This window comes from Pongo pygmaeus, chromosome 15 (assembly GCF_028885625.2).
Source record: "Pongo pygmaeus isolate AG05252 chromosome 15, NHGRI_mPonPyg2-v2.0_pri, whole genome shotgun sequence".
Classification (NCBI taxonomy): Eukaryota; Metazoa; Chordata; class Mammalia; order Primates; family Hominidae; genus Pongo; species Pongo pygmaeus.
The window spans coordinates 34,613,783-34,638,087 of NC_072388.2; the positions used below are offsets into that span (position 1 = coordinate 34,613,783).

Below are 24,305 nucleotides of genomic sequence, written 5' to 3' on the forward strand. Positions count from 1 at the left end.
TGTATGCACTGCCTAATGTAAGCGGGGTCTTGTAAAGGTAAGACTCTCAAAAGAGAGGTACTAAAATTTCTTTGTAATATCCTAATTGCTGTCCAAAAACAGACCTGGTTTTATAATATTAGCTAACATTTACTGAGCAATTCCCTTGGGACAGACAGTTTCAAACATGCATGATCTCATCTCTTCTTCATAACAATCAATAAGGTAGTTTCTATTATTGTCATTCCCATTTCACAGACTGGGAAATAAGAACAAAGACAGATTAAGTAAATTGTTCAAAGTCACACCATCAAAGGGATAAAGCTGGATCTATTGTTTATTTACATGAATACTGACATCTTAAAGATTAAGAAAAACAAGTTCATGCACATGCATTTAAAATTCATTTCAGTCAATAAATTTTTGTTGAATGCTTATTATATGCAAAGTACTGATTTAAACTAATAAACTGGTTAACATCAATGTCACAAATATAAAGTCTTTTTAAAGTATCAATATCAAAATAAATCTTCCTTCCTGTGGTCCACAAAAGAAAAAAGATGTACCAGCACTTGTAAATTAAGTTTTTCAATTTCCAAAATACCTCCTTTAAAACAGAAGGGAATAAATTCCAACAATGTTATTTTCAATGCATTCATTATTTCAAAACTTACTGGAATATTTGAAGATTACTTGCTGCAAGCTGGACTCATGTGAAAGTAAACCTTGACTTCACAGAGAAGTCTACATTGATAAATATATATCCGTTGAATTAATAACAGTGTAAGTTACACATATGTATACAAAAAAGTAAAATGACAAGGATGAGAGGAGTTTTTCATGGAAGGTGGTGGGTTGCCATGGATTCTGCTTCTCTTGATTTTCTGAGAAGGGCTTGTTTGAGGGCACTAATTTTCTCATCAAGTTCAGCCAGTGAATAGTTCTGCTGTAAACAATAACGACACAAATTGCTGAATAAGATTCTGAAGTATCTTAATGCAGATAAAGTGCCAAATGAACTATAAATATTTAAAATATTCAAAAGCATGATCAAATGGTTTTTTCCCTCATGAGAATATTAAAACTGAGCAACTATATATGTTGACTATATCATAAATTTAAAGGCATAAAATAACAAGGCTTAAATATTTCTTTTTCTCTTTTCTAATGACTAAGCTCTCCTGAACCTTTTATACTTAGAAAGAATAAGTTAAAAAAAAAAAAGCCTGATTATTAGACACTGGAGCCTATTTGAAGATGGGAGAAGGGAGAGGACTGAAAAACTGCCTATTGGGTATTATGCTGATTACCGGGTGACAAAATTATCTGTACACCAAACCCCCGTGACACGCAATTTACCCATGTAACAAACCTGAAAATCCCTTGAGCTTAAAAGTTGGAAAGAAGAAGAAAAATGCTAATTATCCTACTACCAGGAGAAAAAAATCATTTGAGACATCAGCTATCCCTTTTAATGGAAAACTTTCTATGTTGATTACTCAAGTTAACCTGAAGTGGAAAACAGTGAAGAAAACACTTATTTTACCTTCCAATAAAAATTGGATTTATTCAAGTCTATCTATGTGAACACCCTCACTTATATATTAATATTTCTAATTTAGACACAAGTATTATGTAGTGGCTATTAGGGGGTAAAGAGAAGGGGAAATTGGGGCTGAGTGCTAATAGATACCGGGTTTTTTGGGGGCAGTGATGGAAATGTTCTAGACTTAGTGGTGATGGTTGCACAACATAGTGAATATACTAATAGCCACTTTAAAATGATGAATTTTATGTTATGTGAATTGTATTTTTAAAGCACCAACAAGTCTGACAGTTTACTACATAAGAGAATAACTTTTAAAAACCTGATTATTCTCATAATCAATAGTAAAAAAAGTTAACTTTAAAAATAGCTGCTTAAAATACCTAGAAATTCTCTCTTGAGGGATCAATTATAATCATTTACTTCTGGAAAAAATAGCTGCTATCAAAAAACTTACTCAGAATTTTACAAGAAAAAAATATGCTACTCTTAAAAATTAGAAAGTTTTCTCCAACTTTAAATTCACATTACCACTGTTAAATTCTAGCAAAGCCTTACTATTTAAGGTTCAACTAATTAGTAAAGTAGCACTTTAGACAGGACTGGCTGAAGTCAAACTCTGCCAAACACCCTTTTTGATCTAGGTGCTGCTAATTAGAAGTATTCAAAAAAGGAAGGGATGGGGGAAGACTGAAATTACTTGAGCACTTCCTATTTTTAAGCACTTTGTGAATGACACATCCTTGTACTACTAAAAGCAGGACAAAGGTTTTATTTATTTAACCTATCTGTGTCATTCCATGCCCTTAAAATAATTTTTCTATTCAAGTATATTAGTTTATACTGCCCTTTTCTTCAGTCCTAGATTTTACCAGGGTATGACCTAAAAGCAACCATAGTAGAAACTTTTATTAATAAGAAAGATATAAAACTAATCAAACTATTTCAGAAACCAAAATGAAAATGCAGTAACTTACTTGAGGTGGTTGAACTTTTCTTCTTTTTCCAGAAAAGCTCTAGATTTAAAAAAAAAGGAATCAATGTTTAGAAAAATCTAAGCATCATTTTTTTCTTTATAAAATACTGTACAAATTATGTACAGCCTTGGGAACCCTGACAGAAAAAAAGCCAACCAATTTACCAATAACAATTACTGTCTGTAACCAACATCTACCTTATATTCTGCAAGTCACCCTCTAAAGAGGATGACGTTAACAATATGTAATAGTAATATTGCAGCAACATGCTCATCCTTGGCAATACATATTTTCCCATCAATTACCCGCTTCTAATGAGCCTGAGTGATTGCGGAAAGAGGTGCTCTGGGGATTTTCTGCTTAGTTTTTTTTCATAACCTTTCCATCCCAGGGTATTGAACAAGTGAAGTGACAACAGACAAAGGAAAAATGGATCTGGTATATGAGGCCAAGGGGTGAAAACACACACACACACCCTGGACTGACTATAGTAGACACTGTGGTTGTTTATGCAAGCAGCTACCTATCCACTACTTCTCTGTGTGGCCCAAGCCAATGGCTTCCCGGTCTTGTCAGTGACTGAAATGGGCCTGGGTCCAGTTCCGGCCAATGAGTAAAGGAGAGGTCTGCTGGAGATTAAGAGGAGAGCTTCTGGAAAAAGCTTCCTCACATCTTTTGAGAGAAAGCCCTCAAAGAAGGCACTTCCTCAGGTTACTGCCATGTCTGGGTAAGACACCTGGAAGTGCTGTAGCCATCTTGCCATCTGCCTGGAAAAGAAGTTAACACCAAGCAGAGTTAAGAGGGGAAAGAAACCTATTTTCTTACAATTATGATTTAGCCACTGAATCAATTAAATCTGAAGCTTGTGCTACCATGGACTTCCTATTTTATAATTTACATAATGTTTAAGCCAGTTTTGAGTTCAAATTTCTTAGCTGAAGCTAACAACATTCTCATTGATCCACTAATGAGCCTTTTAAACTTTGGCCTAATGAATTCTTTCCAGACCTTTTCTTAGTTTCACACAAGCACTAGCTTTTGAATGGCAAATTAGTAAATGAGTATATTTGACAAAAAAACTGTGAATGTCAGAGACAAAATGTTCTCATGAGCATTTCTGACTATTGAGATTTTAAAGACAACATTAAAACTCACATTTTCCTTTGTGTCAAAAGTTGATTCAAAGAACATCTAGGTATGCTTCTTATCAAGTTACAATAAATGGGAAATCATTAAGTATTAGAATTAGTAATTATGAAATAATAGAGCTCAGATAATTATGCTCCTTCCTTTGCCAAACCAAGCTGGATACCTGTGGTAGGGCCTATGGGCAAATAAGGAATCAATGTTTAATTTGGTGATTGATCAGTCTCCTAACTTCCTAAGAGGTGGTTTTTTATACACTTAATGCAAATATAATTCCCCTTGGCCAGGCATGGTGGCTCACGCCTGTAATCCCAGCACTTTGGGAGGTCAAGGCGGGTGGATCAAGAGATCAGGAGATCGAGGCCATCCTGGCTAACATGGTGAAACCCAGTCTCTACTAAAACCACAAAAAACTAGCCGGGTGTGGTGGCAGGTGCCTGCAGTCCCAGCTACTTGGGAGGCTGAGGCAGGAGAATGGCATGAACCCGGGAGGCGGAGGTTGCAGTGAGCTGAGATTGCACCACTGCACTCCAGCCTGGGCGACAGAGCAAGACTCCATCTAAAAACAAACGAACAAAAAAATTCCCCTTGTTCTCCTAATCGTTTAACCTGTAATATATTGATAGTTTCTATGCTATTAAACAATCGGATTACTACTGTACCATAGAACCAAAGCAAGAAATGTTAGAATGAGGAAAATAAGGTCATCAGTGGCTCAGTGACTTAAAAACAGTAAAATGTGGCCTTTTGGGCTTGTTTTAGGTCTGAGCAGAATATTTTGATAAGAAGAACACTTAGAAATACCATATCTACCATGGATACACCAGATTAACTTTACTATTTGTTTTAGGTATAAGGAAATCTCAGTATAGTTCCTGACTTATGATGGCTAGATAAGGTTTTTCAAATTTACGATGCTGTGAAAGTGACACACATTCAGTAGAAACTGTACTTCAAATGCTGAATTTTGATCTTTTCCTGGGCTAGTGACGTGATAACGATGCTCTCTTGTGATGCTGGGCAGTGGCAGTGAGCGAAGCTCCCAGTCAGCCATGGGGTATGAGGGTAAACACCAATATTCTACAGTGTCCTGTGCTGCCAAGTGACTTTCCTCAACTGTACACGATAGGCCAGTGTACACATTCTGAACATGTTTTAGGCTAGGCTAAGCTATGATGTTCGGTAGGTTAGAGGTGCTGAATGCATTTAGACTTAATAGTATTTTCAGTTTTTGATGGGTTTATTGGGACATAACCCCATCTGTACAGAAGTATAAAAGGTGGACATTTTAATAGGTTTTGGTACCTGAGCGAAAATACTTGAGAGCACAGCACACTAAAGAAAAAGCTGAAGAAAGGTAATGCAAAATTGTCTCTCCTCACCCATTATTTTACCTTAGCAGGTTCCTAGTCATGCATCGCTTAATGATGGGGATATATTCTGAGAAATGTGTTAATTTTGTCATTGTGTGAACATCATAGAGTATACTTATAGAAACCTAGATGGTACACACCTAGGCTATGTGGTATAGTCTATTGCTCCTAGCATATAAACCTTACAGCATGTTTCTGTACTGAATACTGTAGGCAAGTGTAACACAATGGTATCTGTGTATCTAAACACATCTCAACATAGAAAAGATACAGTAAAAATACCATACTATAATTTTATGGGATCACTGTAATATATGCAGTTGACTGTTGACTGAAACATCCTTATGCAGAGCATGACTGTCATACACACATTCACGCACATGCACACACACACACGTGAATCCAGGGAATCAGTGCTCTAAGGAAACTCAAGGGTAAGGAGGCCTCTTCCATGACTGGCTTTCTTTCTTTCAGTTGTAAAAGGCAACTGATTCTATGTGTGTAGTATCTAAAATGTTTTTCTTCCCTTCTAGTCCCAGAGTCCTGATTCAGACCTTCATTTCTCTCTGGCTTGGACAATGACATGTTTCCTAAACTAGTTTCCTTGACTCCAATTTCTCTCCAACTCAGACTTTAAAATGCCACCAGACAGGGACCTAAATTACAAGTTTCTCTCTTTCTCTAAAACTTAATTGTGCTCCAATGATACTAGAAGTGCAAACTGGTTAGTGTGACCTTCAAGGCCCTCTGAAATATGTTTACAATCTAATTTTCTAGCTGAATCCAGTTGTTCACTCATGCTTCAGACCCACCACACGTTCACATGCACATGGCCTGTGTACATGATGTTGACCTGGTTTTCAGCATTCCCCTCCCCCGATACTTCCCTTAAGAACCAGGAGTTACTGTTACGGACTAAAAATTACACTCAGTCAGTGCTTTGAACAAAGTTAACACACCTTCAAAGTCCAATAATAAGCTATCAGCCAAGTCCTATCCATTCATTTGCACATCTACTCGATATCTACTACATTCTGTGTCTCAAAGATGAACAAGACATAGTTCCTGCCCTTGAGAGTTTCAAAATATAAAGTGAAAAACATGTATAAACATATGAGTGATAAATGCTATAAAATGAACAATATACTTGCAAAAGCATGTTGGTACTTACTGTTTTCAAGTATCATAATTTAAAATCAGTAAGTCTTTGGAAATACTCAAAGATCGTTATCTTTTAAATGGACTGTTAAGGCCATGCCCTTAAACTTTTGAAAACATTACATTTAAAGCTTTCCATGGCTAATGTGAAGAATAAAGATCTTTAGAACTCTTGTATCAAAATGTCCAACAAGTATTATTAACTTTTGTCATAAATCCTGTTTTACACACATTATAAATTATTTTGGAGTTTTATGTCTGGTCGTAAAATGAGAACTTTATATAATCTGATTACGTTTTATAAAACAAATACAAATGACATCTTTTTTCCCCATAAATATTTGTTTTTCTATGCTACGCTTCAATGTTACCCATGATAATCAATCTCTATCCAATTGTAAGAAGCTCCCCCATGTTTAGAATTCATCTACATGTGAATCTGAATAAACACATTTCAATGAAAATCTTTTCAGAGTTCAGGAGTTCCAACAAAAGTTCAATCCTTAATAAATTGAATGGGCTCAACTTTCCTTTCCTATCTTTAGAAGCTATAGGACTGTGCTACATATGTAGTTTCTTCTGTATACTTTTGAGGGATAAATATGTAAAATTATGCAATTACCATGCATGTACTCCCAGCATGATGGTGAGGGTGATGAATAATGTACTATGTCCTCTGTAAGGTATGTGCTCAACTTCTCCTGTTTGCAAGGACATTCTTATAGCTGACTGTATTCCAAGTGAGGTTCCTAAAGATGGCTCATTCATCCTATTATAGAAGGGTGATGAGTATGAAATCTTCTTTCCCATAGGGCTTGTGTCATATATGTTCACAGGCCTAAAGGACAGAATGAGTCTGAATGTTTAAACCTTTCCAGTGTTTTCTTCTTCCTTGTAGCTCACTACTAATTTGATGTGTCCCTTCCAACACGAATCCAGAAGCAGTTCTTCTAAAAGATATATAGTTTTTTTTAACATATTTGGAAATACTTTTAAAAAGCACCTGTTTTATCACAGGTTGCCACCATCCATCCTTTTCTGAATGCTTAATACATATATGCCAATCCTCTGTTTACATTTACAAATGCTTCCTGCCCCTGAAATTAGGCAGTCACCAAGCTTCAGACTTCAGCCCTCAGACAATCTGTGGTCCTATCCATCGATGGACTCTCACCACTACACAGACTCTCCCCATTGTCCCAAGTGTAAGTGCTGTACCTCAAAAAGCTTACCTGATATTTTTAACTTCATAACCTCCTCTGCCTTCAAATTCACATTTCCCACAAAAGTCTCTCTCTCTCTAGATTTTCTTATTTCTATCAATGATAGTATCATTTTTCCAACCAGAAACTGGACTCTATCCTTGTTCTCTGTCTCTTTCCACATCCAATCATCAGTATTTGTCCCCTTTTTTTTCCCTGCTTGCATTAATCTTTTATTTTCACTCATGTCCCTATTTTAGGATCTAACTTCACATCTAAGCTAGCATAATACTATCTCCTTGTCCTTAGTTTCTCTCTTTTGTCTCCCACAACTGTATTAGATAAATCTTTCTAAATATCGTGTTCACAAATCACTTCTCTGCTCAAATGGTTTCAGTAGATTCCCCCTGCTCCCTGCCTGGAAAACAGATTTTAAACTTCTGAGCATAGCACTTAAGGTCCTAACCATCTGGCTACTTCTACCTCTTTACCCACTCTATCCTATCTGTAACAGATCAAAACAAAAAAAAAGATTATGATGTGGAGGGCTTGTTCTTTTGTTAAACACATCTATAAGTTTTTTTTTGTTTGTTTTTGAGACAGAGTTTTGCTCTTGTTGCCCAGGCTAGAGTGCAATGGTGCGATCTTGGCTCACTGCAACCTAAGCCTCCTGGGCTCAAGCGATCCTCCTGCCTCAGCCTCCCAAGTAGCTGGGATTACAGGCATGTGCCACCATGCCCAGCTTATTTTTTTGATTTTTATTTTTTTGTATTTTTAGTAGAGATGGGGTTTCTCCATGTTGGTCAGGCTGGTCTTGAACTCTTGACCTCTGGTGATCTGCCCGCCTTGGCCTCCCAAAGTGCTGGGATTACAGGCGTGAGCCACTGCATCTGGCCTATGTTAAGGTTTTATAAATCAGAATCAGAGAGAAGAGAGGAATGATGCTGCAGCAAGTTCTCATTGGAGGCATCTGATTTTACCATACTCTATTTAACATCGGTTCTATTGTTAAGAAGAATTATATTAACAAGGTATGAAACTGAACTAGAAAAATAACTGTCCTAGGTTATTGCCTTCTTTAATGAAGGCAGTTAGAATGGGAAAAACTTATGGTAGACTACTGTAGGAAAAGTCATTAAAAATCTTTATGAAGTTTCCTAGGAAGACATTCAAAGAATAATCCTAAAAGTGAAAAGACCTTTGTAATTATGTAGTACAACCAACACATTTTCTAAAATTAGACATCTTGAAGATCAGAGGAATAGAGTGACTTTTCCATGTTTGTACAGCTACTTCGTAGTTCTAAAACTAAATAAATGCCAATGAGGTTTTTACCATGTGCTAAGCAGTATGCTAAGTGTTTGATCGGCATTATCTCATTCGATCTTTGCTTCAGCCCTTAGTATTTTTATAAACCTCATTTTACATTTGAGAGCAGTAAATCACCAAAACTCTTCTCTGAAATTTTGTCATTTAGGACTTGCTGCTCCCTTTTGTTACATGACCTGCCTTCTTCTGGAAATACCTCTTTTCTGTAACTCACTCTAATACTCAGTCTATAACTTTGGAAGATTGCTGTCCTACCTAAAATAAATTTTAAATATATTTTCACCACTAACTTATATGATCCATGCTAAAATGGGCTATCTCACATAATTTTTCAGAAATAGGAGTTTTGGTATAATCTCACTTTGGTATTATTTTAGTTCTAATATGGTACTGCTTAAAAAAAAAACAAAACTTAGGGAAGGCAGGTATTATATATAATCACCTCAGAAGACTGAGGAAAACACAATGAGCTCAGGATCATTTTTCTGAAAAATGTTGATGTGCCAAAGATACTAACTTACCAGCACAACACTGTTTCTTAATGTTCTTGGAAAAAGGGGTAAGAATGAGTGAATGCTACAGTTAAGGAATTACAAAAACATAGAAAGTCTGGTGGTTAAGGTAAAGAGTAAGAGTGGCAGCTTGAGGTGTGTGTTTGTTTAGTATTAACTGCATATGAGCTGAGAGAAGGAGCCTGTTGGGGAAGAGAGATTAAAGAGGCAGAGGCATCACTGAAAGAGCAAGGTTACAGAGGAAGCTTCTGTTTTACAAAGTAGCAAGTTCAGAGTGACAGGCCCAACCACCACCCGGGCTGACTTACTATGCCATGAAAATGGCCTAAGTTTGAGAGGTGTGGGTAATATATAATAGAAGTATCCCTTTTTAAAAATTCTAAATTTTAAAAATATTCAGAACCAGAGTTTTTAAGGAACTAGATGTATCCCCTACACAGGACTGTGTTCATTCATCTTTGAATTATTAAAATAGTGTTTTGCTTATATATCAATGAGTGACTGTTAAACCACAAAGAATCCAGAATACAATAACATTTTCATTTATTTTTAAAGGACACTTATACTCACTACAGACTGAAAATATTCAGGAGAGATGCCTTCCAATTCAAGGATTTTATCCTCAAGTTTTTTAATTCTCTGATAAATGTCTCTTGGCACTGGACCACCTAAATACATTAAAAAAAATTCTGAGATACTATTGAATAATTCTTTCTTCTCACAATTTTTATTCTTAAAATACCATGCAAAGACACTTATGCAAAGGAATGGAAAATACTTAAGAAAATAAAAAACAAAAGTAAAACAGAATGAAGTCCTTAGGTCATATTTTTGTATTATACACTATCGGACATATTGTACTACACTTCCTCTCTCCAAACCCCGTTTATGCTTCCTATATTCTAGAAGTTTCATGTTAAATTCATTTTACAAGATATTGAATAGCTTCCATATAGAACAATTTATATTTCTGATATGCTTTGATAGTTACATGGGAGGACAAAAATGCATAGTGACAAATGATGATAATTCAATGCAGTGGTTGCAATATGTCGTACTATTTTCTTCAATTAGTATTTCTCCCTACATGCCATATTTTTCCTTTGACCTAAAAGAATGTAAAAAAGGGGCTTTACCATAATTCTAAGCTAACAAACTTTCTGAGGAGGGGAAGAGTAAATTATGGCCACTCAAATTTTAAATTTATGATTATATCAAGAATCCTTCTACTTCTCACCCCCTCCACACTGTGGCCTTTCTGGTCCAGACCACTTCCACCTCTCCCTGGATTACTGCAGCTCCCAAACTGGTCTCCCTGTTTCTGCCATGCTTCCTCCACAGAGTGTATTCTCAACACAGGAGCCAGTGATCCTCTAAAAATATAAGTTAGATCACATCATTTCTCTGCTTCCAATACCTGATCATTTCACTCAGATTAAATACCTTCCAATACCTGATCATTTCACTCAGATTGAATACCAAAGCCCTCACAATGGCCTACAAGGCCATACACAACGTGGATATTCTCCCTATGTCCACATGGTTCCAGCCACTTGATTACTTTTTTCTGTTACTCAAAGAGGCCAAGCACCCTGTAAGCTTTAGCTGGTTCCATCTACCGCCATAATCCCAAGTCAATTTCAAGTCTTGGCTCAAAAGTTACCTTATCAGTAACACTTTCTCTGACTATCCTGTTAAAAATGCCAGTACTACCACTCCCCTACCCAGCACTCCCTTATCCTCCTTACCTTAATTTTCTCCATTCCATTACTACCACCCAACATTCAGTATATTTTCTTTCTGTATTGTTTGTTTCCCCATTCTAATGTAAGCTCCAAGAGGATAGACAGTTTTATCTGTTTTGTTCATTAGGTAGGGCTGTGCAGCTTGTGCACTGCACAAATCTAGGAAGCATCAGTTCATAAGACTACAATGCATGGCAAAGAGCTGGTGCTTAATATTTACTGACTGAATGAATACATGATTAGCCAATCATTATGCAATTAAAGAATATGAGTAAATTTTTATATCAAAATTGTCAACTTATGTATAAAAATTCTAAAAATTTTGAGGATTTTAAAAAATCTTAGGACCTTGGTTGTTCTTGTTCTTAAATAAGTTAACTTGTTCATTTGACTTTGCTCTTGCTGCTCCCTTTACCTACAATGTCCTCTGTCTTACTTCTGTATCTTTCAAGAGCCAGTTCAAGCTTCACTGGGTAACGCAGGCACTGCCTAAACCTCTTCATTCGCATAAAGGCTCTTTGTGCCCCCACCATTCTTCAGTGCTCCTCAGTTTTTTGGGACAGACTCTCACTATATTGTCCAGGCTGGTCTCAAACTCTTGGACTCAAGCTCTGTTCCCCCCTCAGCCTCCCAAGGAACTGGGATTATAGGCACACACCACTACACCCAGCCTTTCATTACTCCTTTAAAACTCTACTTCACTATTAATCTCTCTCTCATCTAGATTATAAAGTCCTTGAAGCTGGGGACTATCATTATATCATCTCAGTATCCCTTGTGCCTAAAATAGTGCTTGGAGCATAGTAAGCATTCAACAGATATTTTTCCAAAAAATTAACTATTTCATACTATTATTAGAGACTTAACCAGTCAATCCTTTTATACAGTGGCATTTTAAACTCATCCACTTCTGAGGGAAGAGATTAATACTTAATGCCAGTGTCTCATTACTCTCAAAGACTTACTCATTCTGTTTTCTTCTACCTTCATCTGGCTAGTATAGCTTCAGATAGCTAGTATACTCCAGCTATACTGGATTCAGATATCTCCTGAACCATATTTTGTGTTTTTGTCCTTTTTTGCAAATGGTGTTTCTTCTTTTTGGAATGCTTTGCTTCTGCTGTTCCCTCTTTTGGGAATGCTTTGCTCTGGAAAATTCCTACTAATCCTTCAAGGCCTCAAATGTCACTTCATTAGGATGCCATCATCCCTTGACCTACCCTGAGAGAGTCAAACACTAACTTTCTGTCCCTCCGTACATATATCTGCAAAGGTGAAATGAGTAACTGTTCATTCAATAAACATTTGAGCACTTGCTTTGTGCCAGGCACTGTAATAGGTACAAAGAAATGAATATGACAGACATAGTTGCACTCTCATAGACTATCTAGCAGGAGACAGACATTAAACAAACAGAACCATGATAACTGCTTTAAAGGGGAGCAGGGAATACCAGGTGCTACGTAGATAAGATTATACAAAAGGTGAATCTGCACTGGTCTAGGATTAGGAAGAAAAAGCATGGACAGAAGGGCATGAGTATAAAGATTCTAAAGCAGCACAGTGAATGGGAGATGGGAAGCCCAGAGGTGTAGCTGGAACTACAGATGTGGACAACACTATTTAAAATTACAACCCCCTCCAATCCCAATCTCCACATTTTTAGCTGGAAGAAACAAGATCAAATTTGAGCTTTAGAAAAAGCAATCTGGCCGCAGGGTAGAGAATGATCTAGAGGAAGTCAAGTGGCAAAGATACCAGTAAATATCCTTCCATCAGTCCAAGCCAGAGATCACAGTGGCTTCAACTCTAGTAGTAGCAGTAGAGATAAGACAGAAGTGTGCAGATCTGAGAGATATTTATTTAGAAAACAGAATCAACAGACATGGTGAATAAATGGAGAGGGAGACTCAGGCTCTGCACCCAGTGAGGACTTGGGTTTGAGCAGGGTGCAGTGGCACATGATTGTAGTCCCACTGACACAGGAGGTTGAGGCAGGAGTATTACTTGAGCCTAGGAGTTCAAGTCCAGCCTGGGCAAGACTGGACTATCTCTTTTCTTTTTCTTTCTTTTTTTTTTTTTTTTTAAAGAGTTGTCACTTACTATCTTAGGCATGTTTGCTTGGGCTCTTTAAACTTCAATTTATTTATCTGTACAGTGATAACACCTTTTAAGTGAACTGACATATACATAACACTTTCTGAATGACTGGCACTTACTGTTCAAGAAATGTTAGGAGCTAAATGAAAATTTGGTGACTAAATGAACTGCAATTTTTTAACCATTTGCAAAGGTTCATTATGAGGTACCACTTAGCACTTTGCTTACCTGTCTGTAACCGCAAGTGGGCCTCAATATTTTGTAGTCGTTCTTCTACAGCCTGATTACCACAATCTCGAAGCATGCTGTTAGGTTTATGACCTGACCCTGGAATTCCTTCAGGTCTAGTCTGTGGTCCGTATGTATTCACAACTCTAGAAACTAAATTAAGAAACTTTTGAGCCTATATACATTTGTATTTCAAAAATCAGAAATTCTTATTCCCTAATAGCACTTTATATTTTTTTCAAAAAGACCATCTAACCACAAGTATGAAGGATGGCAAGATGTTTTTGTTTTAAAATAAAATTTAGATGGGAAAGCTATTTCTATTCCATTTTGCTAATAATCTAGACTTCTGTCAGTGACCCAGATGTCATGTGGTGGTTACTTACCTTTTACGTGACTTTTAAATCCGGGGTAAGGGGTAAAAATCGCATCAGTTCTTGCACAACTATTTTCTAAGGAGAATTTAGATAAATATAAGTTTAAATATATTCTTCCCTTCAAATGTATGAGATTTTTATAAACTTTCAATAATTCATATTAACATTTTACTCATAATAATTTTAATAAATAATAGTAACAATAAATTACTATCACACACAGGATAGAATTTAGTGACCTTCTTTACCTGTCAAAATTTATCATAATATCTAATATTCTTACCTAATGTTCAGATTTATATACAGAAAAGCCATCAACATTAAGTGGCACAAATTGATAGAATTTTGAAAACCAATGTCACTATTCGGGCCACTGGAGAAAATAATCTACCATAGAGTATTTAAATTCTACTTCATTGTAGAAATAAAACCCATCATTTTTACTAGAATTCTTTTAATTCAGCATTTTTTATTTTAATGACCAAATTAGTGAACACCCAATAAAAAGAATTAACACATTTTTATTTCAGAACTCCACACAAAGATGACCTCGAAACCTCAAGTACACATACATTTCCACTCTACCTAGATTTCCAGTGCTCATTTTAAAAACCCTTCATCACACAAGTCATCTACTTCTTCTCATCCTACCACTTTTCAAAAAAGTTTCATTTTAGGAAAGGTCTATTGTGAAAATTTGTTCCTATTTTTTTCCAAGCTGAAAAGTATTTCTTTCAAATTAAGTATCAATGCATAAATTACAAAGGGGGAAAATTGGAAAGATGTTAACATATAATACAACTAATATTAACATAATTGTTATATATTAACATATGATACTACATAGTAATAATATATACTTATGTTTGAAATAATGTTTAAAGGCCACACATTGGCAGTACATCTCCTGTAAAATTCCCTTGAATATTTTGTAAAAAATGGCTGGTAAATGAGATTCTTAAAAAATAAATTCTTTTTTCCCCCCCTATGAAATTTGATTTTTAAAAATTACACTGTTTATAGTTAGGTTAAATTTGTAGGTATTAAAAGGAACACACTAACATATTAAAATACATTTGTATTTTTTTCAGTTGAACTTTCCTTAGTAGTTCTGTTGATAAATAGTATGCATAAAATTCCAAATCCACTTAGCTTTTATATCTAGAGACTAAATAGTCATCTTTCCTTTTTTTTTTTTTTGGAGGCACCTCAAAATATGCTTAAAGGGCCATCCTTTCTCCATTCTCTTCTTACCATTTCATGGGGCTAAGGGTTAAAAAAAGAAGCTATCATCCATTCCAGAATTATATTCCAAACATATAGATTAACTGACCCATCAGTGAGAAATTCAGCATGGTGTGAATGTACGAGTGCTAGTCACTCTCCACAGCAATTCTTGCTAGCACTGTTTTGAGCCAGCAAGGAATTGAATGGGCCAAGGAATCCTGCTGAGCATTTCAATTCTTGTCAATTTCTATCCCCTGGTGGTTTATAATAATAGAGTTAGCAGGGAGAACAGAGGAATAACATTAGTGACACATGTGCTTGCTCTCTCAACAAACCCTTTCTCATAGTCGCTTGTAGTTGGTTGTAGTACCTGAGATTTTGCCATTGTTGCACCTGTTCTGAAAAGCTAATAGGAAAATATACCAAATTTAGAGATGCACATGTGTAATGTTAATAGTAGCACACAGCTAAATTCAGGACCCAATACCAGCCTATATTATTTCATTAAGAGAATCAGTGTACCAACGTGATATGAGTCATTTCTAGGTTCATCTGACAATTCTATGTTCATAATAATTAGCCATGAAATATTACATGCAACAAGAAACATGTTCATTCCAATTATGAACTCTTCTCCATAATTTTTCCTAAGAACTACTTGTTCTGATTATTACTATGGTGCCTGAGTATAATCTATGGCACTGCATTGCAATATTTTGTATTCTGCAGCATACTTGCAGATTTGTAAATGTACTATAGCATCAAGTAGAGAGGTAAAGGAGAATCAGATGAAAAACAGCAAATGTATGCACTATGGCAGAAAGGAAAAAAGCAAGACACCATGGTCTTCATGATAAATCAGTTGTATCGTGACACAGGACATTTCAAACAGCTCAGGAGTGTGAGAAAACTGCTCCCTCTGGAGGAATATTAACTTTACTAAGTTCACTTATGTATTAACATCATGATTTCACAGTATATGTATAGGTTTGAAATTCATAGAGCTCAGTTCCTTTTACTAGTGAGATTGACCAACCTTCTCACTCATACCTCACCTTCATTTCCTAGGATAAAGGAACTTTAAAATAATCTTCACCTGTGATAAACACTTTTAATGTTAGCATTTACTTTGTGTAACCAAAATGAAAACCAGTTTGCAATATAGTCTATTATTAAGCAGAAGGAAACTCTACTGTCTTAATTACTAACTAAATCCGTGAAATAAATTGAATTGTGTTCTAAAAGCTATTCATTTAAAAAATAAATAAAAGATTAGAGCAACTATAAAAATTGTGCTTAAAACCCTATGAAAATTAATTTCTAGGTAGTTACCTTGATTACAATCAATAACATTGCAAAATTCCCTGACGTTGTTTTCATTGATTTCAGCTTGCTTTCTTTCAATAAATGCAGATATTCGTCTGTCAATCTACAAACAACAAGTTTTAACAGTGTAAACATAAAATTTTTAAAAATAATACCCTCTCGCCCCCACCAAAAAACCTTCTTACTTCTGCTTTTCCAGCCTTTATCTGAACTACTTCTGGATCAAAATGGATCTGTGTCTTTTTCACATCTCCTAAATCACTTTCTTTGTGCTTTTCTTCCTCTTGTAGGTCGCCAATGGAAAATTTGTCATTTACTTCATTTTTGTTCCCCATTTCTGTTTTTCCTATCTCTTCAACAGCAGTTGTATTCTCCTCTTTAATCGGAGACTGAAGTTTTGCTAAAAAAGGCTGAGAACAACACAATTCCATCTGCTGAGGTTCAATCTGACCAAAATTAATTACACACTTAATATATTTACATAAATTTCTGCTAAGTAAATGAAATACTTAATATCAGTTAATAAATATAAAAAGTTGGTATACCAGGACACACAGATCTGACCACATATAAGTATTTACTATTCTCTGCTATTGTAACCATTATCATTTGCTATAAATTTGTTTTTTAAAAAAGGAGAGAGGAAAAAAGAAAAGAAAACCTAAGGAAATTTAAAATTTTCTTTGAGAGAATCATTCTGTCACTCATCTTTTATTTTGTGCCAAATCAAAGGCTTCAGCCTCTGGCACCAATGCCACTTAATTAACATGTCATTCAAATGCCTCCTCAGAACACTAAGGCTTAGTATTTTTCCTCCTTAACACGAGAGCTAGTGCTCTCACTCAGCAAAGCCCTGCATTATCACTATATCACTGGAGATTCTCCACTTGAAACTGCAGTTGGCCAATGTGAATGAGGAAGCATAGACATGAAACATATAGGTGTTAGGCTGAGTGAACACTCAGACTTTTCCTGACATGGCAAGATATCTTTTGGTCATAAAATTAAATTTTAAAAAAGAAAACGAACAAGAAAAAAAAAAGATCTATAGCTGAAAACAGGCAGAGGCCTATCACTATACTACAGGGGGAAAATCCCTGTTGTAGAATATAAACTATATTACTCATTTACTGTTCCCCTCCCCCACACCCCACAATTAGGTCTCATTTGAGTTCTACAGCTCACTGCTCTGCCCTTTAAAAACAGGGTTAATTATTACTTTTAACATGAAACAGTTAAAATTTCCCACAAAGTCAATGAATGGAGGGCTGAAAATTAATGGCTATTCCATTAGTCAAAACACACTAACACTAATAACATTCCAATTATTTTTTTCATACCCACAATTTTGCTTCCATTGTTTGCTGTACTACTCTTTTGAAACCTTATAACACCTTAATCACAGTAAACTGACCAATCCAAACAATTCTTCCACTTATCTTTTTGACACTTCACATTTTACACTTTGATTAGAGATAAACTGCAAACTTACATCAATTATAATTGCAAAGATGTTCAATTAGAAACCAGCAAGGTCATAATACTGTTCAGTTATTAACATGAAATATTTAAAAATATAACAACACTATTATAAATACCGATTCAATATTAACTTTTAATATAAAGAATGAATTATTTCAAACTGTTATGGAAAAGAAATGATAAAATAGTGACTGGCTACTTACTAAGATGAGACATTAATGTCATAAAAATTACTTTCTTTTTAAAAACTATGCTGAAACTGTTTAATTGCAATAGACACTCCAGGATGTGTCATGCTGGGATAATGCCCCTTCTTGAACCACTGAAAGCACTCCATGAGCCTCCAAACTCACCCAAGGCATGGAATCATTATCATAGCATGACACACACCTGCCGTGTCTTATTGCTTAATTATAACCCACCATAGATGGAACTGTATTGAAGTTTCAGTGCAGGTCTAGAATTGAATAGAATTGCATTCATTCATTCTCATACCCACATTGGTCTTTTGGGCTATATTCCCTTAACTGTCCTGATCACTACTGAAATTAACAGATTTAGATTAAATCCAGATGTAAATAACCTTTTATTAGCAACACTATTAATATAGTGTTTAGAACTGTCAAATACTCCAACTAATTTAACCACAATCAATTTCTATTTTCAATATCGGGTTATCATTTCTAACATGAAATTTACCTGTAAATATAAAATGTGTTGTTCAAGTGCACTAAAGAGCAATGCAGGCTGGAATGCCGAGAGGCTCTGGAGCTTGTTCCAATCGATTGTAATTTTCACCACATCATCTCTGAGGTTAAGCTTCAAAGGGGCAAACCAGCAACATCACAAAAATTACACGATTAAGCTGTACATATGGAATTGTCACAAAAATAAGATTTCTAGAGTAACGGGTCTATTATGCTCTAAGTTATCAAGTTTTTAATAATACACTGAAATGCTCTACCCAGTTACCATTTTAAAAGGCCAAGAAAGCTACAGATTTTCATAAAAAAACAAAAACAAAATGACATGTCATTCAAATTCTTTTCTTGGGTCTGTGTAATGGGACCATTTTAGAGGTAAAACCATTCATGAAAAATGAAAAGATGAAGGCTCTTTTGATACTTCAATATATACAAACTTTGGATGGAGTCCAATATAGGCTTGCCCTATTCAGAATCCTACTACTTCTAGCTCAGAGCCTTAAACAGAGGAAGTACAAGTGTTTTGTGAAAGTTTTAACATGCATCTTTCTCTTTAAGTATGTACACAAATACATATCAGAAATATATCATTATTCTGACGTCCTCCAAATCACATTTTTAGTTTTTTAACTTTTAACCAATTTTTAAACTAATTTAAAAGTCAAGATTATTCATACATACAAAGTGTAGGGACAAATGGCAACATGTTTATTTCAAATAAAAAACTATTATTTAGCTATGGAAGTCTGAAGCTGAAAAACAAAGACTTCTCCACCATAGTGAAATAAGTTGTCAGACTGGATGAAATGTCCAGATCTTTTGCTAAATGCTAAGATGTGATGGCTCATTATATGGAGATTTCTATCAGTTGGTGATCTAATAGAATAAAATAATACCCAGAAAACTACCAAGAACCTGAATATAAGATTATTATCAAAATGAGTGAAAATTTTACAATGAGAGTGCCCATCTGCAGTCTTTTGAGTGAATAAAAGTGAACCATCATAAACTTTTCTAAGGACATGTGTTTACAGCATAGTATAAGAATATACTTCATAGTAGAATCAAGTTAACATAATTTATTCAAAATGAGTCATCTTTTCTACAAAATAAAGGTGTTACATGAGTTCAAATACAGATTTTATGAGTCACAATTATAATAAAAAAGATGAATCACTGTACAAAGATCAAAAAGATGTAAGGTTACCAATAAAAAGATAATATATTGAATAAATACTATGTGACAGAAATTTACTGCCCTTTGAAGACGAGAATGGAAGCATTTAAAAGTCCATATTAGACAAGTATAAAGAGATAAGAAATTTCATGTAGGCTGCACTGGCAAAGATTAGAATATATTAAGATTGTACGTTAAAGTTAATGCATTAATTTATATTACTTTAATTCCTATAAAGATTTTGTTAGACAACAACCTGTATTGTGTATGGAAGTAACCCATTAATGTATTTTCATAGTCTTCAAGGAGATTTATAGTTGATGATAGAAAACTTAAGAATACAGCTTGGGGATAAAGCAGGCAAATCCTCAACCAAAGCAAAGTATCACATATTCTAGAGAAAATAACTTATAGAAAAATAAGTCTTAATGTTTGGTTCATATTCTCATTTCAATTCAGCAGAATTACATAAGCTTCAAGTGCAATTAAGAATAATTAGTCTTTTAAGAAAACCACATAATAATGTCACAAATTAATTTTAAAACTGTCCTAATACATCTAACTATTCATTCAACAAATTCATTATTAGTAATATGAATTCTATGCATTTTGCCCTACAGAACTTGGATGAGTAAACCACTCACTCGAAAATCTCTATTAGTCTGCTATTAATATAGACTATTTAAATATATATTTTCAGTAAAAACTTTACTAAATTAATACAAAAATCCAAGCTAAAAATAAATAATTGTTTAGTTTGGTAAGATGGACCATCCAGAGGCAAGCAAAAAGGTTAAAATTAGTAAATTTTGTGATCTTAAGTAAAAAATTATTTTTAACATTCAGTTTTATGTTTCCTACTGAGGAGATCTAATAATACAACGACACTTAGGGATGACACAGGATGAAGTTAGGCATGTTACAACATACATTCTAAAAATCCTTTAAAGTGGCTGCAAAAGAAAATACTGATTTCTCTGGGGGCAATTTTATAAGTATGGAACTCTGATTTTCACTCTTAACACTTCTCAAAATATAGAGTATTATGAAAAGTTTGCATTTAATTGATGAAACAATCATATTTTTGACACTTGTATAGGAGGTCCCTTCACTGTGTCATGGTAAAGTAACCAAATATTTACTGTCAACATTTTTGACAGGTGACATAAGTAAATTGTAATCACTTCTTTACTTGTACAGTACTTGAATGTTTAAAATTTTCTAATCAGTTTGAAAAATTTAGTATGCAAAATATTTCAAAAGAAACGTTTGAATCATTGCTCAGTATTTTTCAAAAATATTCCATCTTCTGTTAATAGGTGAGCATAAACTTTTTTCATCTTGACATTATAAAATAAATAAACTTAAGTTCCAGCGTCGCCATAAAAAGTTCTCTAACTTTTAAACCATTTAAAGGTCTTGGGTCTTAAGAATGGAATGTTAATAACAAAACACCCCAAGTCTTTAAAAAACGTTTTTGGTAAGTACTTGGCAAACAACTGAATTTAAAAGTTATATCTTTAAGCAGTCTCCATTAATAATTGTGTCATTACATAAAACCGTTTAACTTACAGTAATGTTCTTTGTAAGACACAACATACTACGATTTTTAAAAATAGTAACTTTTTAAAAGACTGATTCTCCATCTACTCAAGGCTTTAAAAATAATTTTCACAAATCAGACAAATGTTCTATTTTCATAGGAATTTACCATTATTTTTGACACAAATGCCTGCTGTGTCCACTTGCGCTAGTACCAGCCCCAAAACAAACTTTTACGGCTAGAAAATGGTCTATGTAAGATAGAAAATATTTCCTTTTAAAAGGCAGGTAAACAAGCATACTTTTAAATTGTTTCTCATTTAAAACTTGAATTTTACATTATGAAACGAAACAGTGACTTGATCGAAGAAGCCCACTTCAATTTAAAACCAATTTTACTATGACATTTCTGCAAAAGCGATTTATCAGCCAGTTAAACTAGTTAATAGTTAAATAACGACAGTTCTAACGCAAACAGCATCAACGATGGATAACTCATCCAACTTTACGCTAGAAGTATTTTAAATGAATTCCTTTTACTTTCCTCCCCATTTGAAAGGGTTATAGATGCACAAAACAGCCCGAAGGAAAAAAGAAAGAAACAAAACCAAGTAACTCATAAGAACAAATTACTCCCTCCCCCACCAAAAAAGCTAATAAGCGCGCGCTTTTCTATAAATCTCAGGCCTACTGACCAACCAATTCCCATAAAGAGTAAGTTGGAGGAAAAAGGACCCTGAACGCTAGGCGCCTCCTAAACTCGCAGTGAAGCTTTTCCACATTCATTCTCTCCAAGCCTGCCTCTCTCGGAGCCGGGTTTTCACTTAGGCCAACCTCACCCACTCTTGGGGAGGACAGCTGCAAGGTAAACGACTCTGCAACAGGTACCGCCGTCCTCCTCACTCCGACCGAGGCGGCTGGGCCCGGGCTCCTCCCACACCTCGGCTTCGGGGACTGCATCCCACACCACTGCAGGCCTAGCTGCCCCCGGCCTCTGCTAGAGAAAAAGAATGGCGGGGAGGGATCGGATGGTTTCCATATTCCCAATCCCTCAGGCCACCTCTCACCTGTCCAACCAGGGTGTGTAGAGAGCGAAAGATTTCGTAGAGCACCTCTCGGGAGAGGTTGGGGCTGCATCTTCGCTCCAGGCTCCTGTCACCGCTGCTCGGGCGACTAAGCTCCGTGGCAGCAGCCATGATATCTTCTCAGGCCGCCCCACCACCACCACCAAGGTTTGCTCACTACCCCGCCCCCTCCCTTCCAGCTTTAGTCGCTTGGCGATGACGTAAGACACGGCGTCTCGTTTAGATCGGGCTTTGAGGCCCCATCCTCTCTATGTGAATGACAAGCACGTTACACCAATCAGTTGCAGTGTGACATTGCGCCGAGGCTCTGAAGTGGGTAATTGCAGACCAAAGCTAGGCTAGAATGCTATGTTTGGGGTGGTCATTTAGAGTCGTGGTCTGTTTAGCGTTATGAAGCCTACCTTGACTCCTAGATGTTCATTGTGAATCTTGGTAAGAGGAGACATAGTTAAATTTTGTAGTTTGAGTCCGAAAATTAAAAGTTGACATTTTAACATGGCGGTGTGGAGTGGGTCTGGAGGAAGCTTGTTGGTCAGGGATGGAGTGGTGCCCCCACGTGTTTCTAAACACTGGAAAACTCACACGGAATTATCATGATTGGATAGAACATTTTCATCTCTTTAAGTCTGTTGTTGTTGTTGTTGTTGTTTTGGAGACAGAGTCTCACTCTGTCGCCCAGACTGGAGTGCAATGGCACTACCTCGGCTCACTGCAACCTCTGCCTCCCAGGTTCAAGCGGTTCTCCTGCCTCAGCCTCCTGAGTAACTGGGAATACAGTTGATATTCTCTGTTGTAACTGTAGAGACTCTTAACCCTAAAATTGTTTCAAAGAAATGAAACACTGTCAATATAATTCCAACAGGAATTTAACCTGGATAAATAATATCATGCAACCACAATCTTTGAAATTAGAACATAAAACCGAATTGAAATTTTACAAAGTATTATTTATCATAAGAGCTTTGTTATAAAGATGTTTGTGGGGTTTTGTAATCTTTTAGTCAGACTCCGATATTTTTAAAAAGTGTTATCCTATTAAAGTATTACAATAATTTTTAGTGTTAAGCTTTATTCAAAAACACTTCAAGAAATAAACATCAGCTTAGAGATAAGGAAGGTGGAATTTAAAACTCTTAATTCTGTTAATAGTCTAATGCATTTACAGTAGAGAAAGCAAAGGTGGAAACTTGCACAATGTGTATTCTTTAGTTTTAGGGTAGACTAAATTAAAGGGAAGGACTAACGCATCAAGGAACTAGGATAAGGACGATGGGGATAAAAACTCCTTTGACCTGTCACTAGGGAGTCTCTTAATTAGGCTTTCATTTCCAAAGACAAATGGGATCACCAGGCTTGACAGAATCTTGGGAAATCTTTTCTGTTCCCTTGTTGGCAGCAAGATATACAACTGATATTCCAGCCTATTTCTACAGGCAGAAAAATACTTCACAATGTCCAGTCTAAAATTGAGCAACCTTCTTATTCAAGCATTGTAATAGGGTAACTAAGTTTTTGTTTTGTACCAAATTAGCGATCAGTTTCAGATCATTTGTTTTCATTGAGGTGTTTCATATTTTTTCAAATATGGAGCACACTGATATGCAACACATTTGGGAATATGCTTTGTATATTAAAAAAATGTTGTCTTTAACAAGGTGCTGCTATTCCTTTCTTTGCCATCATTGATTTTGAATTTTCAAGTTTTACTTATTCTTTTGAGCCTCTAATATAGAATTAACTGATGGCCATTTGATTTGTGTATTGCTTCTCCATGTAATTCTGTGATTTGATATCCAGACCTGTACTTGTATCTTAGTATTCTTTACTTAGGTACAGGTTGAGCATTCCTAATCTGAAAATTCAAAATCGAAAATGATCCAAAATTTGAAACTTTTTGAGCGCCAATACCGCAAGTGGAAAATTTCACACCTGATCCGACCATAACAGGTCACAGTTAACATGCAGTCAAAACTTTGTTTCATGCACAGAATTATTTAAAACATCATATAAAATTACCTTCAAGTTATGTGTATAAAGTATACATGAAACATAAATGAATTTTGTGTTTAGATTTGGGTCCCATTCCCAAG

At 35.4% G+C, this 24,305-nt stretch overlaps 1 protein-coding gene across 6 annotated transcripts; it reads right to left on the reverse strand.

Annotated features, from left to right (window-relative positions):
• Positions 1–298: 298 nt before the first annotated feature.
• Positions 299–22,412, reverse strand: MBIP (MAP3K12 binding inhibitory protein 1). Of its 6 annotated transcripts, XR_010123694.1 has the most exons (10): positions 22,198–22,383; positions 18,407–18,526; positions 16,411–16,635; positions 16,232–16,328; positions 13,682–13,747; positions 13,296–13,448; positions 9,793–9,890; positions 3,173–3,269; positions 2,503–2,541; positions 828–925 (listed from the first exon to the last, which is right to left on the reverse strand). XR_010123694.1 is itself a non-coding variant. In XM_054448681.2 (9 exons), exons 1-9 carry the CDS (start codon positions 22,324–22,326, stop codon positions 818–820), a joined length of 1,035 nt encoding a protein of 344 aa, XP_054304656.1. In that variant the 5' UTR covers positions 22,327–22,412; the 3' UTR covers positions 299–817. The 6 variants fall into 6 exon arrangements, 5 of the variants coding, with proteins under 5 accessions (XP_054304656.1, XP_054304657.1, XP_054304660.1 ...); XM_054448681.2 differs by lacking the exon at positions 3,173–3,269 and having other exon boundaries at positions 299–925; positions 22,198–22,412; XM_054448682.2 differs by lacking the exon at positions 3,173–3,269 and having other exon boundaries at positions 299–922; positions 22,198–22,398.
• Positions 22,413–24,305: the final 1,893 nt, after the last annotated feature.